At 35.3% G+C, this 27,017-nt stretch overlaps 1 protein-coding gene and 1 pseudogene across 1 annotated transcript in view; both read right to left on the bottom strand.

The window, feature by feature from the left end:
• Nucleotides 1–1,993: 1,993 nt before the first annotated feature.
• The window catches only part of NDUFS4 (NADH:ubiquinone oxidoreductase subunit S4), a 91,356-nt gene continuing 66,332 nt past the window's right edge, over nucleotides 1,994–27,017 (bottom strand). Inside the window, exons 4-5 of the mRNA XM_019736232.3 lie at nucleotides 24,044–24,117; nucleotides 1,994–2,210 (exon numbers count right to left, since the gene is read on the bottom strand). Of these exons, the coding sequence (XP_019591791.1) occupies nucleotides 2,107–2,210; nucleotides 24,044–24,117 (178 nt within the window). The 3' untranslated portion in view covers nucleotides 1,994–2,106. The remainder of the gene's footprint in view (nucleotides 2,211–24,043; nucleotides 24,118–27,017) is intronic.
• Nucleotides 13,005–13,618, bottom strand: LOC141570710 (ragulator complex protein LAMTOR2 pseudogene; annotated as a pseudogene).

The following is a 27,017-nucleotide window of genomic DNA, read 5'->3' as shown; positions in this document are numbered from 1 at the left end:
ACTATCTTTGTCTAGTTTTGGTATCAGGGTAATGCAGGCCTTGTAAAATGAGTTCAGGAGTCTTCCCTCTTCAGTTTTTTGGTACTGTTTTGAGAAAGACAGGGATTAATTGTTCTTTAAATGTTTGGTAAAATTCATCTGTGAAGTCATCTGATTTAGGGTTTTGTTTGTTAGGAGTTATTGATTACTGATTCAATTTCATTAGTAATTATTGGTTTGTTCAGACATTGTTTCTTCTGATTCAGTTTTGGAAGACTGTAGGAATTTATCCATTTCTTTCAGGTTGTCTAATTTGTCAGCATATAATTGCTCATAGTATCTCTGGATAATCCTTTGTATTTCTGTGGAGCTGGTTGTCTGTTTTCTTCTTTCATTTCTGATTTATTTGGGCTCTCTTTTTTCCTTGATGAGTTTGGCTAAAGGTTTATCAATTTTATTTTTCTTTTCAAAGAACCAGCTCTTGGTGTCATTGATCTTTTTTGTGGTTCTCTTATACTCTATTTTGTTGATTTCCACACTGATCTATGTCATTTGCTTCATTCTAGTCAAGTTGGGCTTTGCTTGTTCTTATTTTTCTAGTTCCTTTAAGAGTAAGGTTCGATTGTTTATAAGAAATTTTTCTTGTGTCTTGAGGTAGGCCTGTACTGCTACATATTTCCTTCTTAGAACTGTGAGGGCTGTGTCCCACAGATTTTGGGTCATCGTGTTTTCCTTTTCATTTTTCTAAAATATCTTTTGATTTCTTTCTTGATCTTCTTAACGCATTCACTGCTTACTAGCATGTCATTTAGCCTCCACGTTTTTCAGTTTTCTTCTTGTAATTGACTTCTAGTTTCATACCATTGCGATTGGAGAAGATGCTAGATATTTCAGTCTTCTTACATTTATTGTAGATTGTTTTGTGGCTTAACATGTGGTCTCTATCTTGGAAAATGTTCCATGTGTCCTTGAAAAGAATGTAGACTCTGCTGCTTTTGGATGAAATGTCCTAAAAATATCAACTAAGTCTATCTGGTCTAAGGTTTCATTAAGACCACTGTGTCCTTGTTGACTGTCTGGATAATCTATCCATTGATGTCAATGGGGCGCTAAAGTCCCCATCTGTATTACTATCAACCTCTCCCTTTATGTCTGTCAGTATTTGCTTTATATGTTTAAGTGCTCCTACATTGGGTGTGTAGATGTTTACAAGAGTTATATCCTCCTGTTAAACTGATCCCTTTATCAATATGAAATGCCCTACTTTTCTCTTGCTTTAAAGTACTTTATCTGATCTAAGTATTGCTACCCCAGCCTCTCTCTGGTTTCCATTTGTAAGAAATATGTTTCCATCTCTTTACTTTTGGTCCGTGTGTGTCTTTTGATCTTAAGTGAGTTTCTTGTAGAGAGCATATGTGTAGGTCTTTTCTAAATCTATGTCTTTTGATTGGAGCATTTAGTCCATTTACATTTATGGTAATTGATAGACATGTAGTTACTGCCTTTTTAAAAATTGTTTTCTGATTATTTTTGTAGTTCTTTGTTCCTTTCTTATTCTCTTGCTCTCTTCTCTTGTATGCTGATGACTTTCTTTAGTTTCATGTCTGGATTCCTTTCTCTCTATTTCTTGTATCTCTCTTGTAGATTCAAAGAAGCTTAGACAATATAAAGTTCTAATTAAAGACAAGAACTTCAATAATAAAATCTGGGTTTAAGTTTATCAGAATGCAATGGAATCATGAATTTCTCTACCCATAATAAAACAAACGAATTTCTAAGACAGCATTTTGATAATGATGGCTGGTTGTTTATAAACACCATTAATTTGAGAATAGCTATAAAAAGCAAGTGCAAAACTTCAATGTTGCAGCTGATTTCAAGTGTTCCTTTTTAATAGATTTTAAGTACTGAAATTTCCTAGAAGTATAATTGCCTCATCTCCTTTCTATGTAAGAAATTGTAACATGTTCAATTTGAGACATGAAAAAACATAACAGACTCCACAAAATGTATCTGTAGTTTAAAGGTCGTCTTTATTAGGAGATTAAGAGATGTATTATACATGGACTATAAATACTGCACAGCTGACCTTATTCAGTCAAGTACAGAGATACAGTCAGTGCCAATCTATTTTGTGGATACTCTTGTTCTTTTATTCCAAGAAAAGTTAGCGCCATAAGACTTGGACTTGGGTTTTGGAACCTTCCTCTCTTCAACGTCATAGCTCCATCCTAGAAAACAAAACACAAACCCACAGGAACAGAATTAAAGAACATACCTGAAGGACATAGTAAGCAGAGAATAATATTCATAAATTTAAAGTTCATTTATCATCAGGAGTACATGTCAACACATCTGAAATATAAATACTTACTTAGTAATTTGTTCTCTTATAATCCTATGTGACAAGAGGGCTCAAAATATTGCCTGACGATGATTTACTATCTCTCAAATTAAAGATGTAACCCATAATTTGATTTTGCCTGCTTGATATTCGTTGTTCAATTACTGATGGTTATATACTATATAAAATTTTCCATTCCTCTATGTGAATATGTGACTTCTTAAAAATTGCAATCAGGAGCACTGAACAATAGAATCCATCTCACTGTTTTCTAAAAGCTAGTGCCTTTATACCAGTTTGGAGCTCACTCAAAGCAATACAGAAAAACATATACATATTTATCTGTATAAATCAGAGTTGGAATAGACCACAAGAGATCACTTGGTTCAGCTCCCTAAACTTATACAGTCTAATTAAACTCAAAAGGTTTTTCAACATTTGTATCAAGGGCTATCTACATTAGAATCCCACAGAAGTACTTAATAATGCAAATTCTTAGGCTTAACCAAAGGACCATTGAATTAGAATCGCTGGTGGGGACCTGGTAATCTGCACTTTACTGATCTCAGGAAATTTTTATGCATCGAAGTTTGAGAATCATGGGTCTCAACTGTTCTCGTCTGACAGTTTCTATCTTCTCTCCAAAGCCTTTCACTGTGTTTTATAATTTTGGTAACTAGATTTATTCATGTCTTCTGTTTTAAGTTTAGTTCTTCAGTTCTCTTAAGGTACAGGGAACAACCAAATCAACATCTTCCTCCTTGAAAATATAATTTAGTTACCTTTCTAATTCCCTAGTCAAAGCAACCTCTATAACTTTCACTCTTCTTCATAAGATCCATTTTCCATCCCTATAATTGATCATTCTTCTCTCTCAGGACTTTCTTCAAATAGTTCATCTTGAAACATCTGATTCGTGACTGAACCATGTAATCTGAGTATTATATAATCTAAGTAAGCTTTTTTATCTTGCAAGTTGTCATGAGTTCTAGTGCTTCTTGGTGAATCTAGTATTCGCTGCCACAAAACTTATGTTTCAATAGCCTCTTAGAATTCAATTTTACCACAAAATTGAAGCCTATGAAATTCAAGTCATCAAAGTATACTGCTACTGTTGCCTATTTCAGTATCCAAAAAGAGGAAACAATTAATTAATTCCACTTCTGGAACTCCTCTTCATTTGCTATAAGGAAATGGAGAATCAGGAAAGCAAATGAAACAAATGATTAAAAAATACAAATGAAACATCAGAATCCATTGAGAGAAAATATTGATTCAATTCACTTGGTTAACATTACCTTACTTTCAGAGTAAATGTTTTGAGTACTTTTCTACCCATTAAAAAACGAAATCACAAAGCTATATTTTAAAAGGACCTGAACTTATAAGTACATTAACAGGTGGTTATTTGTGTTTCAAAAAATTGACTAAAAGGCATAAGTATAGTACCTACTTCAGAGGGTGTCATGAGGACTAAACAAGCTAACTCATGTTAAGTGCTCAGAAAGCACCTGGCACTTGATCACTTTTTGAGTACTATGAGAAAGATACTTTTTTCTAAGATCTTTATATGAATTAATAATTCCTTTATATACCTGAGAAAACAGGCGCAGAGTGGTTAGGTAACTAGCACAACGTCACTCAACTGGGAAGGGGCAGAATCATGATATAAACACAGCCTGATTCTGGGGCCTGTGTCTTAACTGTACTGTCCCTTGTGATTTATAGATGCACTAGGTAAATGATAAGCTATTATTTCTCCCTCATATGTAATTTGTAACTTCCTAACAATACATCTTCTATGTGAAGTATTAGTGTAAATAAAATTTCCATCACATTGGAACCCATTAATTTTGAATTTGTGATGCTCTGCGTCTAGTGAGGTATAATTTGGCGTAGTTATTAACTATAGAAAGGGGTCTGGGTAAGCAAATTAATACTGTAAACTGAGCAGAATAACTTTAACATTATAAACTTCTCAAGTACTTCCTTCATTAATCAACAAATGATACCGGTAACTATAAAAAATAATTCACAAAGCAGGTAAACAATAATAACATTTAATGAGCATTTGCTATTCATTTAATAAATAGTATTGTCTACTCCATGTCAGGGATTGTTTAGACTCTAGAGGTAAAGTAGTGAATAAAGCCGTTCCCAAACTTCAAGTCAGTAGGGAAGGAGAAAATAAGAAAACAAAATTAGGTGTTACACTAATACCTATGATTAAAAGTACGTATTATATGCTAATGAGTATTAAGGAGAAAACATGTTAGAGAGGATAGACAGGAAAGCCATCCTTCACTTAGAAGGTCATATATTTGAAGGTCAGAGAGTGAGTCATGAATATGTGGGGGGGGGGGGGGGAGAGCTTGCAGGCAAAGAGAACAACAAGTACAAAGTCCTGGAGGCAGGAATGCCTGGTATTCTATAGCCTATGTTTTTGGTCCTGTGTTAAGTACTTTAAATGTATTTTTATTGAGTTTTAAAATCGAGTTCATAGGTTGCCTGGCTTATGAGGTAGGCATTCTGTATACACCAATTTTACATTTAATTATGAAGAAAAATAAAGCATAGACAAGATAAACAACAAGCAGCCTAAAACCAACCTGGCTAATAAGTGGCAAAGCCAGGCTTTTAACCCAGGTTGACTTTAAAGCCATGCACCAAACCACCTCATAAATAAAAGTGCACTTCTTTAAAAATACCCTGTAATTGCAATTTTTACCTATTTCACCCATTTCCTTTCAAGCTGTGCAATTTCATAACTTTTTTCTATTTTTGTAAATGTGTTGAAAAGACTGTTTTTAAGAATCCCTGGAAAGTAAATCTACATCTCCCACGTGTTCCCCACCAGTTGTAGAGAAAGGAAATGGTTGCTAGCGTAAATTCTATGTCTGGTTATAACAATGGTCACTTACCCAAGACCTTCATGATCTTTTCTTACCAAACGATGAGTGAGAGAACCTATCTATGTTCCCTCTCCACTCTGCCTCCCTGCCTCCCAACACCTATTCTCCAGCCCAATAAAGATATTGCAAGAGGAACTGAAGAAATGAGACAGTACTTGGAAATATTTTGGAACTGGTATTGCATACAAACACATACCTGATAATCATGTTCTCATTTACATCGTTACTTAATCTGTCTTTCAACCACCAGAGAAAGAACCTTTTTTTTTTTTTTTTACTGAATCAGAATGCAGACATAGGTCTATTATCTGGTCAGTTCATAGAGTCTCAATGCTGTCAGGGTCACTGCAATGTGAAAAGACTGGGGTTTTGTACACATAAAAGAACAACTGGTTTGGGTTTTCTCCTGGTAACTAAGGAGTGAGCTGGCTCTTGAGAACTGTGAGCCAGATTATACTTGCTGTTGATGGTGATAACAACAATAAATAGAAGTATCATTCTAGGGATTGGAATGTGGATGAGCACAGCACCCTGTGAAGACAAACAGAAACACCCGTGGAAGGAACCTGTATTTGCTAGTGGTAGCCACGTCTACATTATTACTCTACCACAGCCAGCAGGACTGTTAGGATGAGTGGGGGGAAAGTTTCTTTCTCTCACACTTTTTTTGTAGAAAACAACTTTGTTTCCAAAGCTGCACAAGCAACTCTGCTTCTCTGATTTAGTGAAAGCAAAGAAAGGTACAAAGAAGTCTAATGACATTTCACAATAGAGACTGAAACTCAAGTCACGGTCTACGTATACCTCCCTTTGGATTTTCCAACCATTCAGAAAACTTTAATACGTAGGACTGATGTTACAATAAAAATTTGCTCTTTTCTGAAACTTGATTAAAAATCTAACCATATTTCCAAACATCGCTTTCCAGTGTTTATCTTACTTATAGTAAGTGGCTGGATGAACAAATGTATTGGTCCCACTGTACTTCACAGCATAATCTTCCTCAAATTATTTTTGTAATATTGTGGCAATATAAAGGCTTCCAGAGGAGCCAGCAACAAGTTTTAGACAAAAAAACTGTAACAATAACACTTGAAAAAAGATACCAAACATTTATACTTAATGGTAAGTTACATGAATTGTACTTATCTACTTCCCATTTGAAACAACTTCTTAAAAAGAAAGAACATAATATGACTTACAAGAAATAACATACAGAAATTTAAGAATGGAATCTTATTTGTGAAATGTTCAAATTTCTAGAAGAATTTCTTTTCAACCCTAAAATAAGGGTGTTTTTTGTTTTTAAGGAAATAAGTCAAACTTCATTTTCTGAAGATCACAGAGGTGAAAACACTTGCACTCCCTGAAGAATTCTATAAAATCAAGGTGTAGTCTACAACAGTGGTCCCATATGTTGTTCTATTAGGACACTGAAAACCAGCCCTTGCTCCTCCCAGCTGTGCAACAGAAGAAGATCAAAGCAACTGAGTCCAAGGCAGCTGCCCCAGGGATGGGGTAAAGCCCCTAAGCTGCCCTCACTTCCCACTGAGGAAAAGAGCCATATGGCATGGATTAACCACAAATCCAACCACCAGCACCTAACTGATGAGAAGCTGACTCCTTCACTGTTTCACACACTGGAATGCTTTCACAAAAACATTCTGAACTTTAAGCCCTAGTATCAGAGAAGTACTTCTGGCAAATGCTTTAGTAAACTTAAAATGTGATCTGTAATACTCTATACTCAAGTTTTTCCCCCAGAAATATACCCATTTATTTTGTTGATCTCCAGACTGGGGTTGGGATATTCTACTTCCTATGATATGAATGTTTGGTATAATCTTTTCAAATGCCACCAAAAAAGAAAAGCCTCTGCACGAAACCAGACCACAACAATTAACTTGTGAATTCCGTAAGAGACAGAAAAAAGAAAATTAATTCTATTCATTTTTATTTACAGAACTATGTTATATTTGGTTCAGTAATGCAAAAATACAGAGAAACATTTATCAGTTCTCTTATTGCTTGCGAATTATGTTACCTCTAGTAAACTTGATTCAAGTCCTGCAAAAGGTCTTGCTCCTCTAATAACCTAATCTCAGACCCTGACTTTAGTTTGGAAGTGAACAGTTAGTTTTAATGATTTTTCTACTGTCCATTTGTGTACAAAGCAAGAACTACCACATACTTTGGCACAAACTAATATAACTGGCAGTCAGTGCTAACAGAGGCATGGGATCAGAATAGCAAAGGTTTTGGGAGGCCAGAGCGAGGTATGTGGGAACTTGGAAGGTTTCAAGATTCCTCACGAGGCTATGTATCCATATTATGCCTCGATAAAAGCGAAGCATAAACCTAAAATATGACTTAAAGGGTAAGGAGGAGAAAAATTTTAGTAATTTCACTTAAAAAGTCCCTCTACTTTGGAATTCCCAAGTATCTTATATTTGGCGGGAGGGGTTCAGAATAATTTAAAACTATCTTAGATTTTAGTTTAGAAAATATTATGGAGGTGAAATAACAGTGTTTTGGATACATTGGCAAAGCAATTCGTACCACAAAAATTACATAAAATGATTTAAATAAGCAAATAAGGTGAAATGTCAGGCACCTGAAATATTAGATTAGAAACATCTCACACCTGCAACACTTCAAAAAAAGACCCCCCTTAAATTTTATCTTTTTAAATAATATAGTTGCTATACAGTATTAATATTTCCAAAGCAGTAATTGGAACCACATTATTCAGAATTTGCCACAAAACAAAATTGTTTGTGTTCCAAACGTATGTTTGAAAATCAGTCACTAGAAATTTAAAACACATTTCTCTAGAGAAAGAAACTATACAATTATAGATGTCCAAAAATCACTCTGAGCTTTTGATGTAATTGGTCTGTGCATAGGGATTTCCAAAATCCTATTTAACCCATAATATACTAGGAACCCCACTAAGCCACCAGGTAGAACACTATCTCTATGAGAAAAAAAAGATTTCACACTTCCAACAGGGAACCTAAGGAATTCATCTCTCTTTGTCAGAGCCTTAGCAGTCAAGTTGGAACACAAGACACAAGACAGCTAGTAAGTACCTGGGGCTGGGGATTAGGAAGAAAGGGGTATGTAGGAAAAAATGGAAAACTATGCATTGTCTATAGCAGGCAGATCTTAGCCTTAGTTCTATCCATTGTTTCTGAGTTATTTTGCAACTCTTAAGCTGTAGGTATAAATAAATAATCCTTGTTATTTGCGGATTCTGCCTATTTGAGAATTCACCTATTCACCGAAATGTTTTTGCAACTCCCAAATCAATATTCATGATGCTTCCATGGTCCACTCATGACATGCAGAGAGCGGTGATTGATCAATCTGAGTCACCCAACACACATGCTCCCAATGAGGTCAAGCAAGGCAATGCTCCACCGCCTTGTTTCACCTCATACTGTAAACAAGGGCCCTTTTCATGCTCTACTTACAGCCACATTTTTTGCATTTTTGTGCTTCCTGTTGGTGACTTAAAACAGTCTCCAAGTGTAGTGCGTTATGCGTTAGTACTTTTTAGTGTTCCTAAGTGCAAGAAGGCTGGGATGTGCCAGTGTGTGTTAGCTAAGCTTCGTTCAGGCAAAAGTTCTAGTGCTCTCAGTTGTGAGTTCAATGTTCATGAATCAACAATATACATTAAACGAGGTGTTTTTAAACAGAAATGCACATAAAAACAAGGTTACGTACTGACTGGTTGACAAAATTTTGTGACCAAGAGACTCACAGGAATCTAATCCTGTATTTTCCCAGGAGCAGTATTTCAGAATCTGCTACTTTAGTGTTTGTGGTGATTTTATAGAACATAACTACCGTGAATAACAAGGATCAACTCTAATTGATATAGATACATAAATTGTCTGGTCTCTCCACCAAAAACCAGTTTTGTCTCTGTTTGCAATTCATCATAACATCCCTTTACTTTATATAAATTTGAGCTGTACTATTCCTATGAACTGGTTATAACTTCTGCCTCACTCTCTTCTTTCATGCTTATTTACAGCTATATTAGAGTCATGATTTTATCTTAACAATTTTGGCAGGTCCACCAAAATGCCTAATCACCAACCAAAGCTGGGCAAACTTCACCAGAAGTAGTGCACCTTATTTTTACGCCTAGGTACACCTTTTCTTGGCTCCAAGAGGTGAACATAGAACTTCGCTGACTCTCCATTTTTCTAATTTTAATTTTGCTCTCTAGTATTCTTGGGAATTGGTTTTACAGTCTGATTATTTGATGATTTAAGTGGATTAATGGTTTTACAGATCTAGTCTCTGTTGAATAGAAAAGACAGAAAATCTGGTTTGTCTTTTCTGTCTACTTGAGCTCAAATAAGTGAAGAATCTGTACTCACTGAGACAAGAGCAGCTCTTTAGTATGGACCAGTGAACTTTCTAATTCTGTTTACTAATTAACCCAAAGCTAAAATTTTAGAATTGAAGTTATACGCTCTCTGGGTGACTATATGTCTGTCTGCAGGTCTGCCAATTAAAGGCCTTTACTTCTTATCATGTGTGTAGGTCATGTTTTTCTACCTCCAGATGGTATTGATGAATTATAAAATCTCTTTAAGGGGCTCTGTTCTGATTAGACTGTAGAGAAAAATAAGCAGTTACATAAGTGAAATAGTCCTAAAATTCTCAGAAAACAAAGAAACTGACCTTATTTGTAATGTGTTATATTTTTAAAATATTCTTACACGACCTGAAAAACGTTAAAGAATTCAAGTTCAGATAGCATAGGTAAATCTTTGGCAAACAAGACAAATTTAAAAATTTTGGTTTAATAAAAATAGCTGTTTTCTCTAATTTACCAGTTTAAATATAATACAAGTATTGATTTTTCTTTCTACTTGGATATGTTCTTTCTAAATTTATAGAAATTTACTGATCAAATAAGCTGGCATTATTCCTGTTTAATGTTTACAGTCCTGAAAAATATAAATTTGTGTTTATCCAAAATGATTAATTATTCTGACAATTTTACTTCAATAGTAATCATGTTTTGTAGTATATCACCATGAAATGAATTTCCAAGATCTCTGGGTAACTTAAAACCTTAGATGATATTAATGGATTTATTAGATACCTAGATTATTTCTAAAAGTACTGAACATTGATTACTAAGCAAAAATTTAAGTTTATATACTTTTGCTTCTTATTTTTACATGCTACAGAGTGGCTGTAGCTTTGGATTAGTTAGTGGACACATTCATTTTTGCAACGTGGAGAAGCTGGACTATAAAGAATGCCTATAGTTATAAAACGTTATGTGAATTTTTGAGTTTTGCTATTCTACTAAAATGCCTGTGTGTAACAGTTTTCAATCTGTTTATGAAATTGAGCAACTGTGATTAAAAGATAATATACAGATATCTGTATGATATAGATATCTATCTATATTATCTATATATCTATAGATATATCTATAAACACATAGATATATGTCAACTGGGAATCCATATCACTTACCTATGGAGTTTTAATTTTTATTGTTATTTAAGTATAGTTAGTATACACTATTATATTAGTTTCAGGTGTGCAATATAATAGTATATACTATTATATTAGTTTCAGATGTACAATAGTGATTTGGCATTTTTATAACTTACAATATGATCATCCCACTAATTCTAGTAATAATCTGTCACTGTAAAAACTTATCACAATATTATTCACTCTATTCCCTTTCACTTATCTATAAACACAGAGATGTATCTATAGATATATAAACATAAATCTCTATAGATACATCTATAGATATAGATACATGTATAGTAGAAATAGTGGCAAAAGTATATAACTTTGTTTACACAGGGAAAAATAGTAAGGTCATAAAGTAAGTGAGAAAAAGACTGATGAAGGACAAAACCTGAATGGATATAGAAAGTTATGTAAGATTTGCAAAAAGGAAATTTTGCCTTAGAGTATGTCTAAAAAAGTCTGGAAAACTATGGATGTGTTAAAATCTCAGCAAAGTTGACTCAATTTTGATGGGCTTGTTTCATTAGTTTTTGTTTACTGTTTTTACCTACAATATGAAGAATTCTTTTTATCTAATCTGCCTAGATTGCAAAGGTTCTGTGGCTTATCAGAATAACCTTACTTGCTTTATGCTAACTTAAGACCATGAAGACTTATGTAAGAGCTCAGGTTCTTTAGTTATATTACCTTCTATGTTTATAAGTTTTACTGTCACTTTGAAATGAGCAACCAAATACTGTTTCTTGGACACCCACGATCCTACTCCTACCCTAAGTGTTCAAATCTACTGACAATGGTTGATTTTTGTCTCCCCCAAATCACACCCTAAATTAAATGTAAAATGAAACATTCAGAATATCTTTGCACCTAAAACTATTTTTTTGAGATTACCCAAAGGGCCTCTGGAAATATCACAAAGATGCATTCTTTCAAACTTATAAAAAGGAAGGTGATAGACATACTATGTTTCCCTGAAAATAAGACCTAGCCGGACCATCAGCTCTAATGCGTCTTTTGGAGCAAAAATTAATATAAGGCCCGGTATTATATTATATTATACCCGGTAGTATATTATGTTATTTTATATTATACCCAGTCTTACATTATACCCGGTCTTATATAAGACCGGGTCTTTTATTAATTGTTGCTCCAAAAGATGCATTAGAGCTGATGGTCCAGCTAGGTCTTATTTTCGGGGAAACACAGTAATTAGGTGTATGTAGCATGTTACTATTGATGAGCTGCATGGGAAGAGTTGTCAAGTAAGAAGAGATGCTTAACCATTCCGGGGTAAAATGTTATTAACACAAGTATTTCAGAAATTGTATATCGTATGCTAAGTATAGAGAATCATCAATGCCCTTAGTGTCCATGATATGTTTTATTTATCAGAACCATGGTGCTGCTTTGCCTGATATTAGACAACAGTATAGGTTATTGGTCACAATTTCAGTTTTTTTACAACAACATCAACTTGGTTGTATCTTTACTTCTTTAGTTTGGATCTTGTATCTTTTTGGCCAGTGTATGTCAACTGGGAATCCGTATCACTTACCTATGGAGTTTTAATTTTTATTTTGTTATTTAAGTATAGTTAGTGTATACTATTATATTAGTTTCAGGTGTACAATATAGTGATTTGGCATTTTTATAACTTACAATATGATCACCCCACTAATTCTAGTAATAATCTGTCACTGTAAAAACTTATCACAATATTATTCACTATATTCCCTTTCACTTTTTTCACCCATCCTCCCATCCCCCTCTCCTTTGGCAACCATCTTTTGGGTCTCTCTGAGTCTGTTTTTGTTTTGTTTGTTCATTTGTTTTGACATTACACATATAAGTGAAATACGTACTTGTCTTTCTCTGACTTCTTTGACTTAGCATAATACTCTAGGACCATCCATGTTGTCGCAAATGGCAAGATTTACTGCTGCGTAATATATTCCATTGTATATGTATACCATACTTTTTTATCCATTCCCTATCGATGTACATCAAGGTTGCTTCTATATCTTGGCTATTGTAAATAATGCTGCAATGAACCTAGGGGTGTGTATATTTTTTTGAATTAGTGTTTTTGTTTTCTTCAGAAAAATAGCCAGGAGTGGTTCTATTTTTAGTTTTGAGGAATCTCCATACTGTTTTCCATACTAGTACACCAATTTGCAATCCTACCAACAGTGCACAAGGGTTCCCCTTTTTTTTTTTTTTAAGACAGGACTGAAATTTATTCTTGGAAAAAACAAAGTCCCTCCCTTCCCCCCACATTCCAGGAAGGATTCCCCAGGGGGCCCTGTCCCTCCAATGGTCATCTCTCTCGTCTGACTCCAGCTTCCACCAGTGCCCGTTACGACGCTGCTACCTGGGTAAGGGGTTCTTCCAGGTACTGCACCAAGGCTTGGGCCTTGGCCTTGAGCATCCCGAAGCCAACGGTCTCCTTGGCATACATACACAGCAGTAGGCTGGCCACTCGCGTGATGGCCACATGGCCCTCCATGCAGTCCATGAGGATGAATTTGAGATTGTCTTCATTAAACGCTTGGTTCCCGTTCTGGTCGTAGGCGGCCCAGATGTTACTGGCGATGGCGGCGGTGACCCAAGCGTCAGTATCTCCGTAACCAGAGTAGGCAAGCAGAGATCCCTCGTTATTCAGCAGCAGGGTGCTCTGGACACCGCCAGTGTTGGCTTGGTTCAGCACATGGGTCAAAGCCTGGGGACGTAGCATGCCTGCAGCTCCCAAACCTGGGTTTTTGCACCCAGACCTCCGAGTTGCCTCCTGCGGGCCTCTGGTTCCTTTTTCCACATCTTCACCAATATGACATTTGCTAACTTTCTGATAATAGCTGTCTGACTGTTGTGAGGTTATGGAGTTTTACTAATATACAAATGTTTAAGACCTCCCCCACACTTACTGAATCTCTTTACTTGATATTCTTGATGTATTTTTGGATTCATACCATATGTTCGGTATATTCATGGTATATTATGTCTCAGGATTATTAGATCAGATCTTAAGATTTTTTCTCTGTAAAGATTATGTTCATCCCTTTTTATAAATTAGATGAACATTTGCTGTCTTCTTTGAAAATAGGCTTAATGATTGTTTACAAATATATTTTTTAAAAAGATTCATGAATAGTTTAGTTTTTAGAAGAGAGATTTTCTTTCAGCAATTTTTTTTTTTTTTTAATTGGGGACTATTAGGGAACAGTGTGTTTTTTGTTTAGGACCCATCAGCTCCAATTCAAATAATTGTTTTTCAATCTAGTTGTGGAGGGTGCAGCTCACTGGCCCACGTGGGAATTGAACCGGCAACATTGGTGTTATGAGCCACCCGTCCACCCCTATAGATATTTTGTGTATATCATTTTTGGAATGACTTTAAGTTGCATTATTCTGGTTGTGAACTCATCACATATTTCATTTTTGAAATTTATCGTTCAGGTTAACTACATTTACAGATAGATTTTGTTTGTTTGTTTTACTCTGGTGCTTTCCTGAAACTCGTATAGTCAGCTATAGGCTTAGTGTTCAACAAAGACAGACTGTCAGCTCCATGGAGAAGGACTTCGTCTGATAATTTTCAGTGCAGGCTTCTGATGGCTTCACTTAAACAATTTTATGATCATACCACTAGGCAGAGTCAGAATTTCCAGAACTCTAGTTGAGAAGCAGATAAAGATATAATCCAGTGAAACAAGAAATAATTACCTAGGACTGGATGAACTGATGATGGATGACTATAGTTTCTGTTTGGAATATTTTAATATTGTTTTAATGTTCTATTCTGGACATATAAGGAAGTCCTTTATCTTTCCTCTGGAAGTATTTATATATAATTTATTACAATTTAGTAGACTTTGCTTTGTAAACTAAAATTTGTATTATTTGTAAATATCTTATTCTCCTTGCATGACCCCTACAGAATTCAGGAACTCTTGTCGAATATTCTCGTTTTCATGGTAAGTTATTTCTACATATTCAAAAAAAATGTCCACCTTTTTATTAGAATATAATTGGAAAAAATGGTTATGCAACCAAAGCTTTAACTGGAATGACATATTTGAGAATAATGCTCATTTAATCAAATATGACCAGACACTTTCAAGGAACTAAATAAAGTTGACTTTATGGAGCCAATGCTTACAAAGTCCTTCTAGGAAAAGGGGCCTGCCACTGGGCTTATAAAGTTCCCTAAGGTAGTAAGGAACCTTAGGATAGTTTGAGAACCTCAGTGAGATGGGGGGAGGGGGAGCAGGGCCTCAAAGAAAACTGTTAACCACCAGAGACAAAGAACTAGTAAATCAAGATGAGATAAGGAGACTAGCCAGAACTGGCCAAAACCAAGATGGTGACGAAAGTCACTTCCAAGTAACCTCCAGCCACATTATAGTCACTAGAATACATTCCATGCTGAACGACACTCCCATGAGCGCCATGACACCTGTGGAGAGGACCACAACAGGACAAAAAAGGGGTGCATCCCCAATGCCCAGAAAAAGCCACCCCGTCTGAGAACAAATAAGAACATTCCTCTCCTTTATTCCCATAATAAAGAGCTGAACTGACAAAACCCACAGCTGCTTGCAGGCAACGCATGCTGTCTATGGAGCAGATCTTTATTCTATAAACTACTTTCACTTTATTTCCTAATTCCCGCTTGAATTCTTTTCTGTGTAAAACCAAGGACACTCTTTCTTGCGACATCAGGATTTTTGGGGACTTGAGAAGGAAGGAATTTGCTGAAATTAATATGCACCGCAAAAGAAATCTGGTGGCAAGTTATTGGCTTCACTTCCCAATATCAAGAGGCTTTGAAAAGTCCAATTTGAGATTCCTTATGAAAATGTTCAGCAAAGAAAACTTACGTGGTAAAAGGGAACAGAATATGCCGCTTTGGTATAAGGAATATCTTGGGTCTGGTTATTTTTAAGACACAGGAAAACAGTAAACATGAAAATCTCTGAAAACAGAAGTTGCATTTTTGTGAAGGACATTTATAAGGGAAATCTCCATTTGTAAGTGTGTGTCCCACTCTGTACTGGAAAGAAGAGGATGACTAAAACTCTAGAAACTCTTATTAATGGAGAAGGCTTGGACTTAAATCTGCATAAAAACCATACCCTGTTTACAGTGTCTGATAACATCCCATAACTCATTCTCCCACCCCCACCATCTATTGTCATTAGCATGAGACAAAGCATTTAAGGTGGTGGCTAAGTCTATTTTGAAGAGTTATTCAGATATTCTGGGTATCTCTGATGTATACAGGAGATGTATGCATGTTATTAAATGTTTGTTTTGCCATGTTATTTTTATTACAGGGAGGGGGTCTAAGCCAAAAACTTAGAAGGATACAGGGAGATTTATTTTTCCTCCCCTATAGTGGTGTAGGGGAGGAGAAAATGTCCCCTTTCCCCTCACAGTTCTTCTAACAGGTCTAAGAATTAAATTGACATGAGACACATTAACAGCAGAAAACAGCTGAAGCCACCACCTTAAATACCATCTTTAGCTGAAGACAAAAGATGATGTTGAGGGTGGTAGAGTCAGTTATGAGAGGTTAACAGAAAACGCACAGTACTTGTTTCCCCTAGCCAGACCATCAGCTCTAATGCATCGTTTGGAGCAAAAATTAATGTAAAACCTGGTATTATATTGTATTATATTATATCTGGTATTATATTATACTTGGTAGTATTTATATGATATGATATATGATATGATATGATACCCAGTCTTATACTTTATTAAAATAATACCAGGTCTTACATTAATTTTTGCTCCAAAAGATGCATTAGAGCTGATGGTCCAGCTAGGTCTTATTTTTGGGGAAACACAGTAAACAAGGGTACGGCTGTTATGCAGATTTAAGTCTGTGCATTCTGCTTTGATACGTTTCTGGAGAAAAGGTTATCCCCCTCTTTGAGGTACAGTAAGGGACACACCTTTACAAATGGAGATTTCCCTTACAAATGTAAACACATTTTACAAAAGATAACTTCTACTTTGGTTTCCAGAGCTTCTCCGGTGTCTGATATTTCTTAAAATTAACCATCCAAAAATCATTTTTCTGCCAAAAGTTGTATTTTGGGGTGACAAATTCTGTTTTCCCTACACAGGCAAATTAACATTCTTGCTACAACTATGTAAATAATCAGGCCATATATTAGGCCAATTTTATTTTGTGACCTTGAAAAATCTTTCAGATATTTTTAAATCAAAAAACGGAGGAGCACAAAAACAAATTTTATTTCAATGGAAAACTGCATCATCTATAGCATGTCCTTCCCTTCCAGGTTATAGCACAAAATGTCAGCTAATTTATATCTTTTTAAAGTTGTATATATAACTGATAGATATGCAAATTACATCCTGTGTCCTACTGGTAGTGAATGACTCCCTCCACAACCCCAATTTCCATTCCTTTTTTCTACATCCCAGCATTCTTTTTTTCCACATAAATTTGTGCTGTTTTGACTTTTGCTTTGAACTGGTTATAATATCTACCTAGTTCCTTTATATCATGTGAGTAAAATAAATCCTTTAACACGTGTGTTACATCTGTATGAAAGTCATGTCTGTTACCTTTGTTCTAAAAGTTGTCTTTTAACAGATATATGGCTGTGAGGTTGAGCCCCTTAGTACAAGGGTTAAGTTAGGTGGAAGTGCACACCTTGCTATTGGTGTTCACTTCCGAGATAATTCCAAAATTCCTGCCTGAAACTCCAATTATCTCTGTTTCCCTAGATCAAGGACTCGACCTGTGTGCATCCTTCCCTCCTGTTACTTCAGAGGTGGGTTTTCCTTCCTAAATAGACCCACTAAGAACAGAGTGCAGTTTCACAGCTTACCCCTCTGTGAAAGAGTTTTTATAGCTTACAACAATGAGAAAAACACAGGGGGTGAAATGGCATACCAGGGAAAAGTCACCAAGTTTCAAATCAGATCAAACAGGGGAAAAAGTCATTTCTGGCTTCATTAGCATGTAAATGATAGTAGATCCTAGCCTTCAACCACTGAAATTTTCTACAGCTATCTTCCAAAAGATGCAGCTTCCTTCTCCTCCCCAACGTTCTACCTCATCAGGAAACACAAGACAAAAGCCACAAGGGTGGGAAAAGTGGGTCTTTTCAGTACACAAAGAACTAAAGGAAGATTCATCTACATTTCAGAGGAAACGCCAGATAACCTTTTTTTGTAAAAAGAGAAAAAGAGTATGCTTGAAGCGTTTCTCAGGAATACATGGTGAGGTCAAAGGAAGATCTTTAGGATGAGGACCTGGGGTTAAAGCCAAAACACAGGAGTATTTATATTTTCCTTACTTTGTTTGTAGGCTGGGAGAGGGAGAAGTAGGAATTGGTGCTTGGAAGGTGGGGAGCAGGAGGAAAAAGAAGCCAAGCGAGGGCATTTATTCTTTTCTTTTTTCCCACTCCCCAGTTTCACAGAACTCGCCTTCCACAGAATGCGAGGTATGGCGAGAAGACAGACCTGAGCAAAAGAGACAGAGGCAGGGGGTAAGTTGGAGAAATTATCAACAGCAGGAAGAAGAGAGCTTGTTTTAGTCTCAGAGATGAGGGCATTCTTATATAAAATGACAGACCTGCACAATACCTTACTGACTGGGTTAAGAAATTAAAAATAGGTGATTAACAGGGGATTTTGTGACAAGACTGTAGGTCTCTTTTAGTTCTTTTATTTCATTATTACATGTAACTTAAGAGTTCCCACTTGATTCATACTGGTAAGAGTGCCCGAAAAATAGATCTATTTCTTTAGTATAAAATGTGGACTTTTCAAAGTTGGATAAGGTTTTCCTATTTCTTATATTCACCATAGAATATGTATGTAGTGTATATCCTGTACATTGCTTTGTAGATAGTGTTGTCCAATAGAAACATAAATGAACTACACATACAATTTAATATTTTCTAGTAACCACATTAAAAAACCCTAAAAAAGAAACAGGTAAAATTAATTTTAATATATTTTCCTAACCAAATCTACATCCAAAATATCATTTCATTATGTAATCAATAAAAAAATTATTAGATATTTTATATGCTTTTTTAATACTAAGTCTTTGAAAACCTGTATATATTTAATACAATTATGGCACATCTCAATTTAAACTAGACACATTCCAACTGCTACATGGTCACAGGTGGCTACCATATTGGACAATACAGACCTAGATGATTAATTCTTAGGATCTACCAGCAGCAGAGTATTACAGAAAAAACACTGGACTTGGAATCTAGAACTTGGGCCCTATCACTTAGGAGCTATGTGACTGATCTTGTTTTAATAACTTAGTATCCTTAAAAAAGAGAACAAATAACATACAGCTTGGAAACAACTCTAAAATTATAAAATGATCATCTTAAGTACACTGAGATATACTTCAGGGTGCTAACCCTATAATTTTCTCTCTTCAGATTTCTAATTAGAGGGAATTAACAGTTCTCCTAAAAGACCGAACAAGTAGTCAAATTAAAGTGACTTGTACAAAAGTTTAAAACATGATCTGGAAAATAATTTATAACATCACTAAATGTACTGTTCAAGTTCACCAATATTTACTGAGCACATTAAAAGACGAAGAATCATCAGACTGGATGCTTTTCCTGGTAGGTGATTATAATCCAGTCGGCAGGATAAAATATTAGTCTGAGTACATGGACTTGCCTTATTTAACTACTGATCCCCAAAGCCTAACCACCACTGCTGGCATACGACAGTGTACTCAACATATGTCTTAGTGAATTCAATAACAAAAAAGTAAAGTACAAAAGCATACTATAAGAACAGAACAAATTACTATGGAAGTTAAAAGGAAGAGAGGGCACATCCAGTTGGGGATGTGGAAGGGGAATAAGAAAAGGGATCAGGAAGGAGATAACATTTAAAATGTATTTTGAAGACTAGGAGTTCACAGGCAGGGATGAGGATGAGAAAGGGAACATGAGTAAGGTTATAGACGGAGAAAGGACGTTTGAGGATAGGGCAGAAAGGGGAGTGAGGGTATAGTAAGATAAAGCTAGGGTAGTGCTTTAGTGATGTTACTGCTTATACCGAGAAGATCTTTGAATTATCAGTTGAGGAGTATATAATCACATGCCCTTTAAGATATTTGAATAAAAAGTATTTTTGGATTTATAAAAATGTCAGAGAAGAACAGGTCCTGGTATTGAGAAAGGATGTATAAAATAATGGTTTAGACTGGGGGTCAGTAAATATTTTCTGTAAATAACCAAATGGAAAATATTTTCGATTTTGGGGGGCCATATGGTCTCCATTACAACTATTTCATCCTACTATTGTAGTTGAAAAGGGGTCATAGACCATACATAAATGAATAAATATAGCTGCATTCAAATAAAACTTGCTCACCCACTTATAGGTATGTGACCTTGTCAGTTTATGTTACTTAATGTCTCTAAAACCTCAGTTTCCTTGAACTATAAACATGGGGATAACACGGGGAGTTGTAGTGAGGATTAAATCGGAATGCAAAGTACTCAGCACAGTAACTCGCTCCACTTAGTGTTTATGAATGTCAGCTTTGTGATGATGCTCATTACCTGAGTCTGACATATAATAAGAACACATGAAAAATGTTTTTTACAGACCAACTGAATCTGAAAATCTTGTTCCTCATGATACGGATTTTTACAGTACAATCTTTCATGTCAAAGGAAAGGATGGTCATGACTTTTTTAAGCATATAAAGGTAAGGGAAACGAGGAAACTAAGAAGGCAATGAAAGGTAGGTTGCTTATTTTCAGAGCAGTTTTTGAGTATACAAATTATCTTTTTTGTATATGGAAGTTTTACTCTAACCTCCTATTTCTAGACACTCTTGAAAGGCAAACACTTAATGCTCATAAATGGATAAACTTTGCCAAGTTTTACTATCAACACAGAATCATCTATAATGAATAAGACACTGGGTTAGACAGTAAAGAAATAAAGACATATCTGAGCTGGTCCTTGGGCTTAACATAAAATCTATAGTTTTCAAGCATTACCTAATCCAACGTCTCATTTCAAAGTGAGCAACATGTTTATCAAAAGCTTAGTGAAACATAACTTGCTTAGGCTCCCCTGTGAGGTAGACAATTATGGAATGAGAATCATATTAATTAGTAGCCTCTTAATCCAACAGTCTTCATGTAGAGGTTATGAGTGCTTCTAAGCCATTTCTTCTTAATGCCTCAACTTACCAGAACATTGGTTCACCAACCTTCAACAGTACTAGCTCACAACAAAATGATGCTAAGTGTGGGGGGAAGAGAGATCCATTTGTATGTCCCCCACAATTACCCACCTATCCAAGAGAGGCCAGTCAGACTGGAGGGGATGCTAGGCAACTTGGAAAAGATCTTCCACCCCATGATTCTGTACCATTCAATGGTGTTTGTTTAGACTTACTACCACAATAGCTAGAGAAAGAGAACTTATCTATTTAAAAATATATAATGCTAAATGTTAAATAAATGTGGCGGATCACAAGTACTATAGTGAATTCAAGGGTGAACTAATTGAAGACTGTCCCAAGAGATAAGAGTGGCTTCAAATTCTTCATAGAGAAATACATTTTAGAAAGTCAGTAATTTCACCAGATAGCGAGTGTCTACTATGTAGGTTTTGTGCTAAGTACCGGGAACAAAGCAGTGACTAAGGTAGCTACAATTCCTGCTACCTTGTACGTTAAAATTCCTGATCCACTCTTAGCCTACAGTTTTATAAAGTATTATACTATCCACTAAGCTTTTTCAAGTTATACTGTCTATTGAATTTGATAATGTTCCTCAATTTTCTTTCCTAGAGAGACAGAAATCAGATTGGAAAAGCACCCAATTTCAACACCTGCAATTCACACAGCAATAGCAGTCATGTGTCCTTGTGACCACTTAGACACTAATTAACCAGAGATTTAACAGTTCAGATTTCCTGTTATCAAACTCACATTACAGACCTCAAATAACTTTCAAGGTGTCAAGACATAAAATATGATAGGCTACAAATATGGAACACATTAATGAAGGGAAGTAAAATAGATGACCCCAAAATATGCCCCTTTGTTATGTGGATCATTTTGAGCTGAAGGCAATCAATTCCCAGCAGATACAGAAAACCTTTTACTTCCCCCTAACTACCTAAAAGAATTTAGATGGGGGCCTGGCCCAGAAATAGAGCTATTACCAGAAATAACTACTATTATTTGAATGACCTACCTGTATGGCAAGACAAACACCTGCTCTTATAGTCCTGTGAATTACCTTCCTCCCCTTTGAAGCCCCAGGTCCTAGCTCGTTCCTTAGCTCAGGAGAGCATATAAACCTCAACTGCACAACTTGTCCTTGGGTCTCATTCTTATGGGGCCCCTGTACAATGTTTACTCTGCTTTTCTCCTAATCTGTCTTATGTTAATTTGATTATTAGAACCTAGAAGAGTAGACAAAAAAATTTTCCTCCCCAACAAGCTTCATTAAAAAGAGAGCAATGTTAATTTTAAATCAAAAGTTTAAAGACTATGACCACTTTGAGAACAATTATGCAATTAAGAAATCTGAAAACTGCCAAGAAAGTATTAATAAGGAATTATACTTATGAAAATTTTTAAAAGTCTATTACTAACAGGATTTATGGACTATTCTATAGCTACTTAACTATGTTCTAAGTGCTTTATTAACTCATTCAATCCTGACAGCAATTCCCATTGTATATAGGAGAAAACAGAAGTACACTGTCATACAAATAGTAAGAGACTCAATCATGGATTCAAACCCAGGTGGTTTGCTTTCAGACTCTTGATCATAAGCTATACAACTCTAACTTGGGGTGAAAAGCAAATATTTAGATATTAGTAGTAATAATCTTTATAGTGCTTTCACACTTATATGTCAAATATGTTACATAACATTAATAATGTTTTACATTTATGTATTGTCTTATAGTAATACAACACTTAGAGATTTCATTCATGTAGATAACAACTAGATTAAATAAACATTTTATTCAAAAATAACTAAACTAGATTCAAATTCAATTTGACCAACTAGAACAACAGAATGCATTAGGTCAAATAGAAGGAAGAAAGGGTCAGAACTAAGAGCTACCAAGTGACTGTTACGTATTAGGTGTTGGACTAGGTACACCATGTAATAAGTGTCATTATTTCAACAATCAAAAAACATTAAGTTCATTATGAAAGGAATCCATAATCATGTAGCTTCAAAGTAGCAAAATTAGGATTAGAACTCAGACTGGTCTAACTCCAAAGCTTCTTTTCACTACTGTGTTGCATAGCTTAACAGCAGAAAACGAGGAAAAAAAGACATTTTGCATTTTTGTTGATAGCAAGATCAACATAAACTAATACAGTTTATGCGCTGCTTAACCATGGGGGCACTTTCTGAGAAATTTGTCATTAACTGATTTCCTCGTGCGAGCAGCCTACTACACAGCCAGGTTATACAGTACAGCCAACTGCTCCTAGGCAACAGCCTGTACAGCATGGTACTGAATATTGTTGACAATTATAACACAATGATATTTGTGTATCTAAACATACCTAAACATAGAAAGATACAATATAAATACGCTATAAAAGATAAAAAGTGGTACGCCTGTATAGGGCACTTACCATAAATGGAGCTTGCAGGACTGGAAGGTATTCTGGGTGAGTCAGCAAGCAAATGAGAAAGCCTGGGACATTCCTGTACACTACTGTAGACTTTATAAATGTACTACACTTAAGCTACACTTAATTTATAAAACATGAGGTTAAATCAAGCACATGATAAAATGATGCAATTGAGAGGGAATTACACATATGATAATAACTATTTTCAAATAACTGAAGAGCTATTAGATGGAATAACAAACATGGGATATTGGCTCAAAGTAAGAAAATAATAAAATGAGGTATCAAAACTGAAAGGTTCAATTAGAGTTTAAAAACCAAATGTTAGTGATTTTGTAGAGGGATTCATAAATAAGGCAGGAGTCGGACAAGTAGTTTTATTCCTGCCTCTACTTCAAATTAGAGCAGTTTGGCTTTTACATGTTATGTAGGCATTCGATTTTAGATGTTTTTTGGGGGAAGAGAGTTTTCTGATGCTGTAAAAACTCAAAAAACCACTGGGTTAGATACACTGAAAAATTTCTTCAAATTCAAATTTTATATCCTTGACTTATTTTGATTAACATTAAGAACAATCATATCTTGATTTTATGTTAAAGCAAAATAAAAACAGACCAAACATACCGTTTTTTTCTGCAAAGGCAACTGCATCTTCCTTAGTACTGAAGGTGAGAACCATGTTGGACAAGGGATCAGCCCTGTAAGAAACAATTTTTTTTTCCAGAATTTAATAGTTTTGGCTGAAAAAACACAATATTTAAAATAAGGTAAAATGTTTAGAAAATAAACAGCTGCTATAATATGAAATAAGTATGTCACTTATGAAATACTTTATTTCGAATAAACTCTTTAAAATTGTTAACTGTTTGAATATCTTTTTCTGTGTTAAATTGGGGAGATTTTCTGACATATATTGTCAAATTTAAAAATTTATAATTGACATCCAGCAACTTTTAGTCTTTAATAAAAACATTTATTCAACTCAAAAGAAAGATTAGAGTTGAATTAAAAAACCCCAAGAGGAATCTCAAACTCACTTTTATAAATTCAGTATCAAGAAAAATACTGAGTGCAAATGTCAGTACCCTCATTACCCACCCCCTTCCAGAAAAATAGGTGACAATAACACCCACTTTTCTTAATAACCTTTCCAACATTTTGGACAATACTTTTTACATTATTATGACAATAGTCTTTTAAGCATATAACCACTTAAAGCTCCAAGATCTGATATCTAAGTTCTTCAATTTACAATAGTGGTGATGTTTATACAACTACACAGACTCTTTACAAAATACCATAAACTTCAGAAATGTCACTTTTATAAAAAGCTAGAGCATTGTTTGCTACAAATGTTTATTACGAATCTCCAAAAGGTGAATATAGCATTCTATGAAACATCATTTAGAAATGTGGAAATAAAAAATATAGAAAAGGGGGTTCTGGAAGTAATTCAGATATTGGAAAGATATGAGATATACACAGGAGAGAATACATGGGAAGTAGCTTTCATTGAAGTGACGATCTATAAATTATTGCTACTGAAGTTCTGGTCATACACTGTGGTTACTATTCAGGGACTCTGAGATCCCTACAATGATATGTCTTCTTAGCAGTACACCCTCCTGCACCCACCCTTGAAGGCAAGAGCTTCGCATTAGCTGGCTATATTAGTATAAATAACAAATGATAATTTTTATATTAGTTCCTCCTTTGCAAAGGATATATGATTTCTCAGTTGATAGTTAAATAAAACTACACTGAGAACATAAGTGTCAACATAAATATGATCCAGTAATTTGATGAGTATTGACATAAACATTAGCTTGGGTGAGAATAAAAAACGATACAGAAAAAACTGAAGGAAAAATTCAGGAGCCAGGAGCTCTATTGCCTGCAAAGGATTGTGTAGCCTTCACCATTATCCTTACTTTATTTATGAAGAAGATACATCTATAGGTTAAATAGGTTGCATCAATAAAGCCACTATTCTATCTAACTAAAAAATTTGAAAACATTTATCCGTAAAGATATACGTATCCCTATGTTCACTGCAACATTATTAATGGTGGCCAAGACATGGAAACAACCAAAATGTCCTTCGATAGATGACTGGATAAAGACAACGGAATATAACTTTGCCATAAGAAAAAATGAAATACTGCCATTTGCGACAACATGGATAGATTTTAAGAATATCATGCTAAGCAAAATAAGTCAGACAGAAAAAGTTGAGAACCTTATGATTTCACTTATGTATGGGATATAAAACGGAAAGCAACAGATGAAGACGACAAACAAAAACTCATAGACACAAACAACAGTTCAGTGATTACCAGACGGAAACAGGGGGAGGGAGATAGAAAAAAGTAAAGGGGGTCAAATATATATATGGTGATGGAAGGAGATCTGACTTTGGGTGGTGAACACATAATGCAATATACAGATGATATAGAATTGTACACTTGAAATCTATATAATTTTATTAACCAACATAAACCCCAATTTAATAAAATGAAGCTGCAGAATGGTATAAATAAATAGATAAATAAAATAAGGCCACCATTCTTCTAGCCACTCAGTTTCTACCCTTCTTATTCTCCTTCATCTCCTATTATTTTGCAATTCTTTTTCTAGGTATGTTGCCACCACCAGTTTACACCACTTTCTATTCCCCAAATTACTATGATACTTTCCTAACTAATCTTTCTGCCTCCTTTCTTGACTCCAATCCACCCCTCACCAAGTTGCCAGGTTAACCTTCTTCAAGTTCAACTCCCAAACTCACTGTCCAACTCAAAAACTTGAAATAGTTTCCATGGTTTACCAAATTAATTTCAATCTCCTACCCCAGCATTCTAGCACTTCTATGATATGATCAGAACCCACTTTCCAGTCTATTCTTTATTTACTCCCCTTGGAAGTAACCAAGTACTCAGAGTAGATTGCTAACTGTTCCTCTAAAGTTAGCCTGTACGTTCTGACCGGGACCAAAAACTTTCGCCATCCCCAAAACTATGCCTTTTGGGATATTGATTTTAAGCAGGTTACTAAGGAACAAAATACTCAGAAAGAACCTCTGACCCTCCCCATTTCCTTCCTAAGAGATTCCGACAGAAAGGCCTGTTCCAGGGAGAAAATCTTAGGATGTTTGCCTTAGCCTAATTTCAATTGAGTATGGTGGATGGGAGGAATACGGGCAGGGGCCTGGTGGCTAAATCACCCACACCTCCTGTGTCCCACTGCTTCTGGCTTACCTGGCAAGAATTTGCCTGCCATGTTTGTTCTGTTCTTCCTCAATTACTTGTAAATCACCCATTTTCATTTTTGAAATCTAAGATCCTAGTTCCCCCTTTTCTCCTTTGTCCAAAATGAGACACACACACACACCCACACACACAATTTTTCCTCACTGTCTTTGGAATTTTCATGCTATGTGAATTCGCCTTGCACATATTAAAATTTGATTTTCTCTTCTTAACCTGTCTCTGTTAACTTATTAGCCTAGCTAGAACAACTTAGAAGGTGGGAAGAAAAGTTGTTTTATTTTTTTAACCCCTACAGTTCCCACCAGTTCAATCTGTTCCTTCCGCTTGGA

The sequence above is a fragment of the Rhinolophus sinicus genome, chromosome 3 (assembly GCF_057876585.1).
Source record: "Rhinolophus sinicus isolate RSI-liver-muscle chromosome 3, RSI-T2T, whole genome shotgun sequence".
NCBI classification, from domain to species: Eukaryota; Metazoa; Chordata; class Mammalia; order Chiroptera; family Rhinolophidae; genus Rhinolophus; species Rhinolophus sinicus.
Note: the sequence above shows the minus strand (reverse complement) of the source record. Positions and strands in the feature narration are given on the sequence as shown.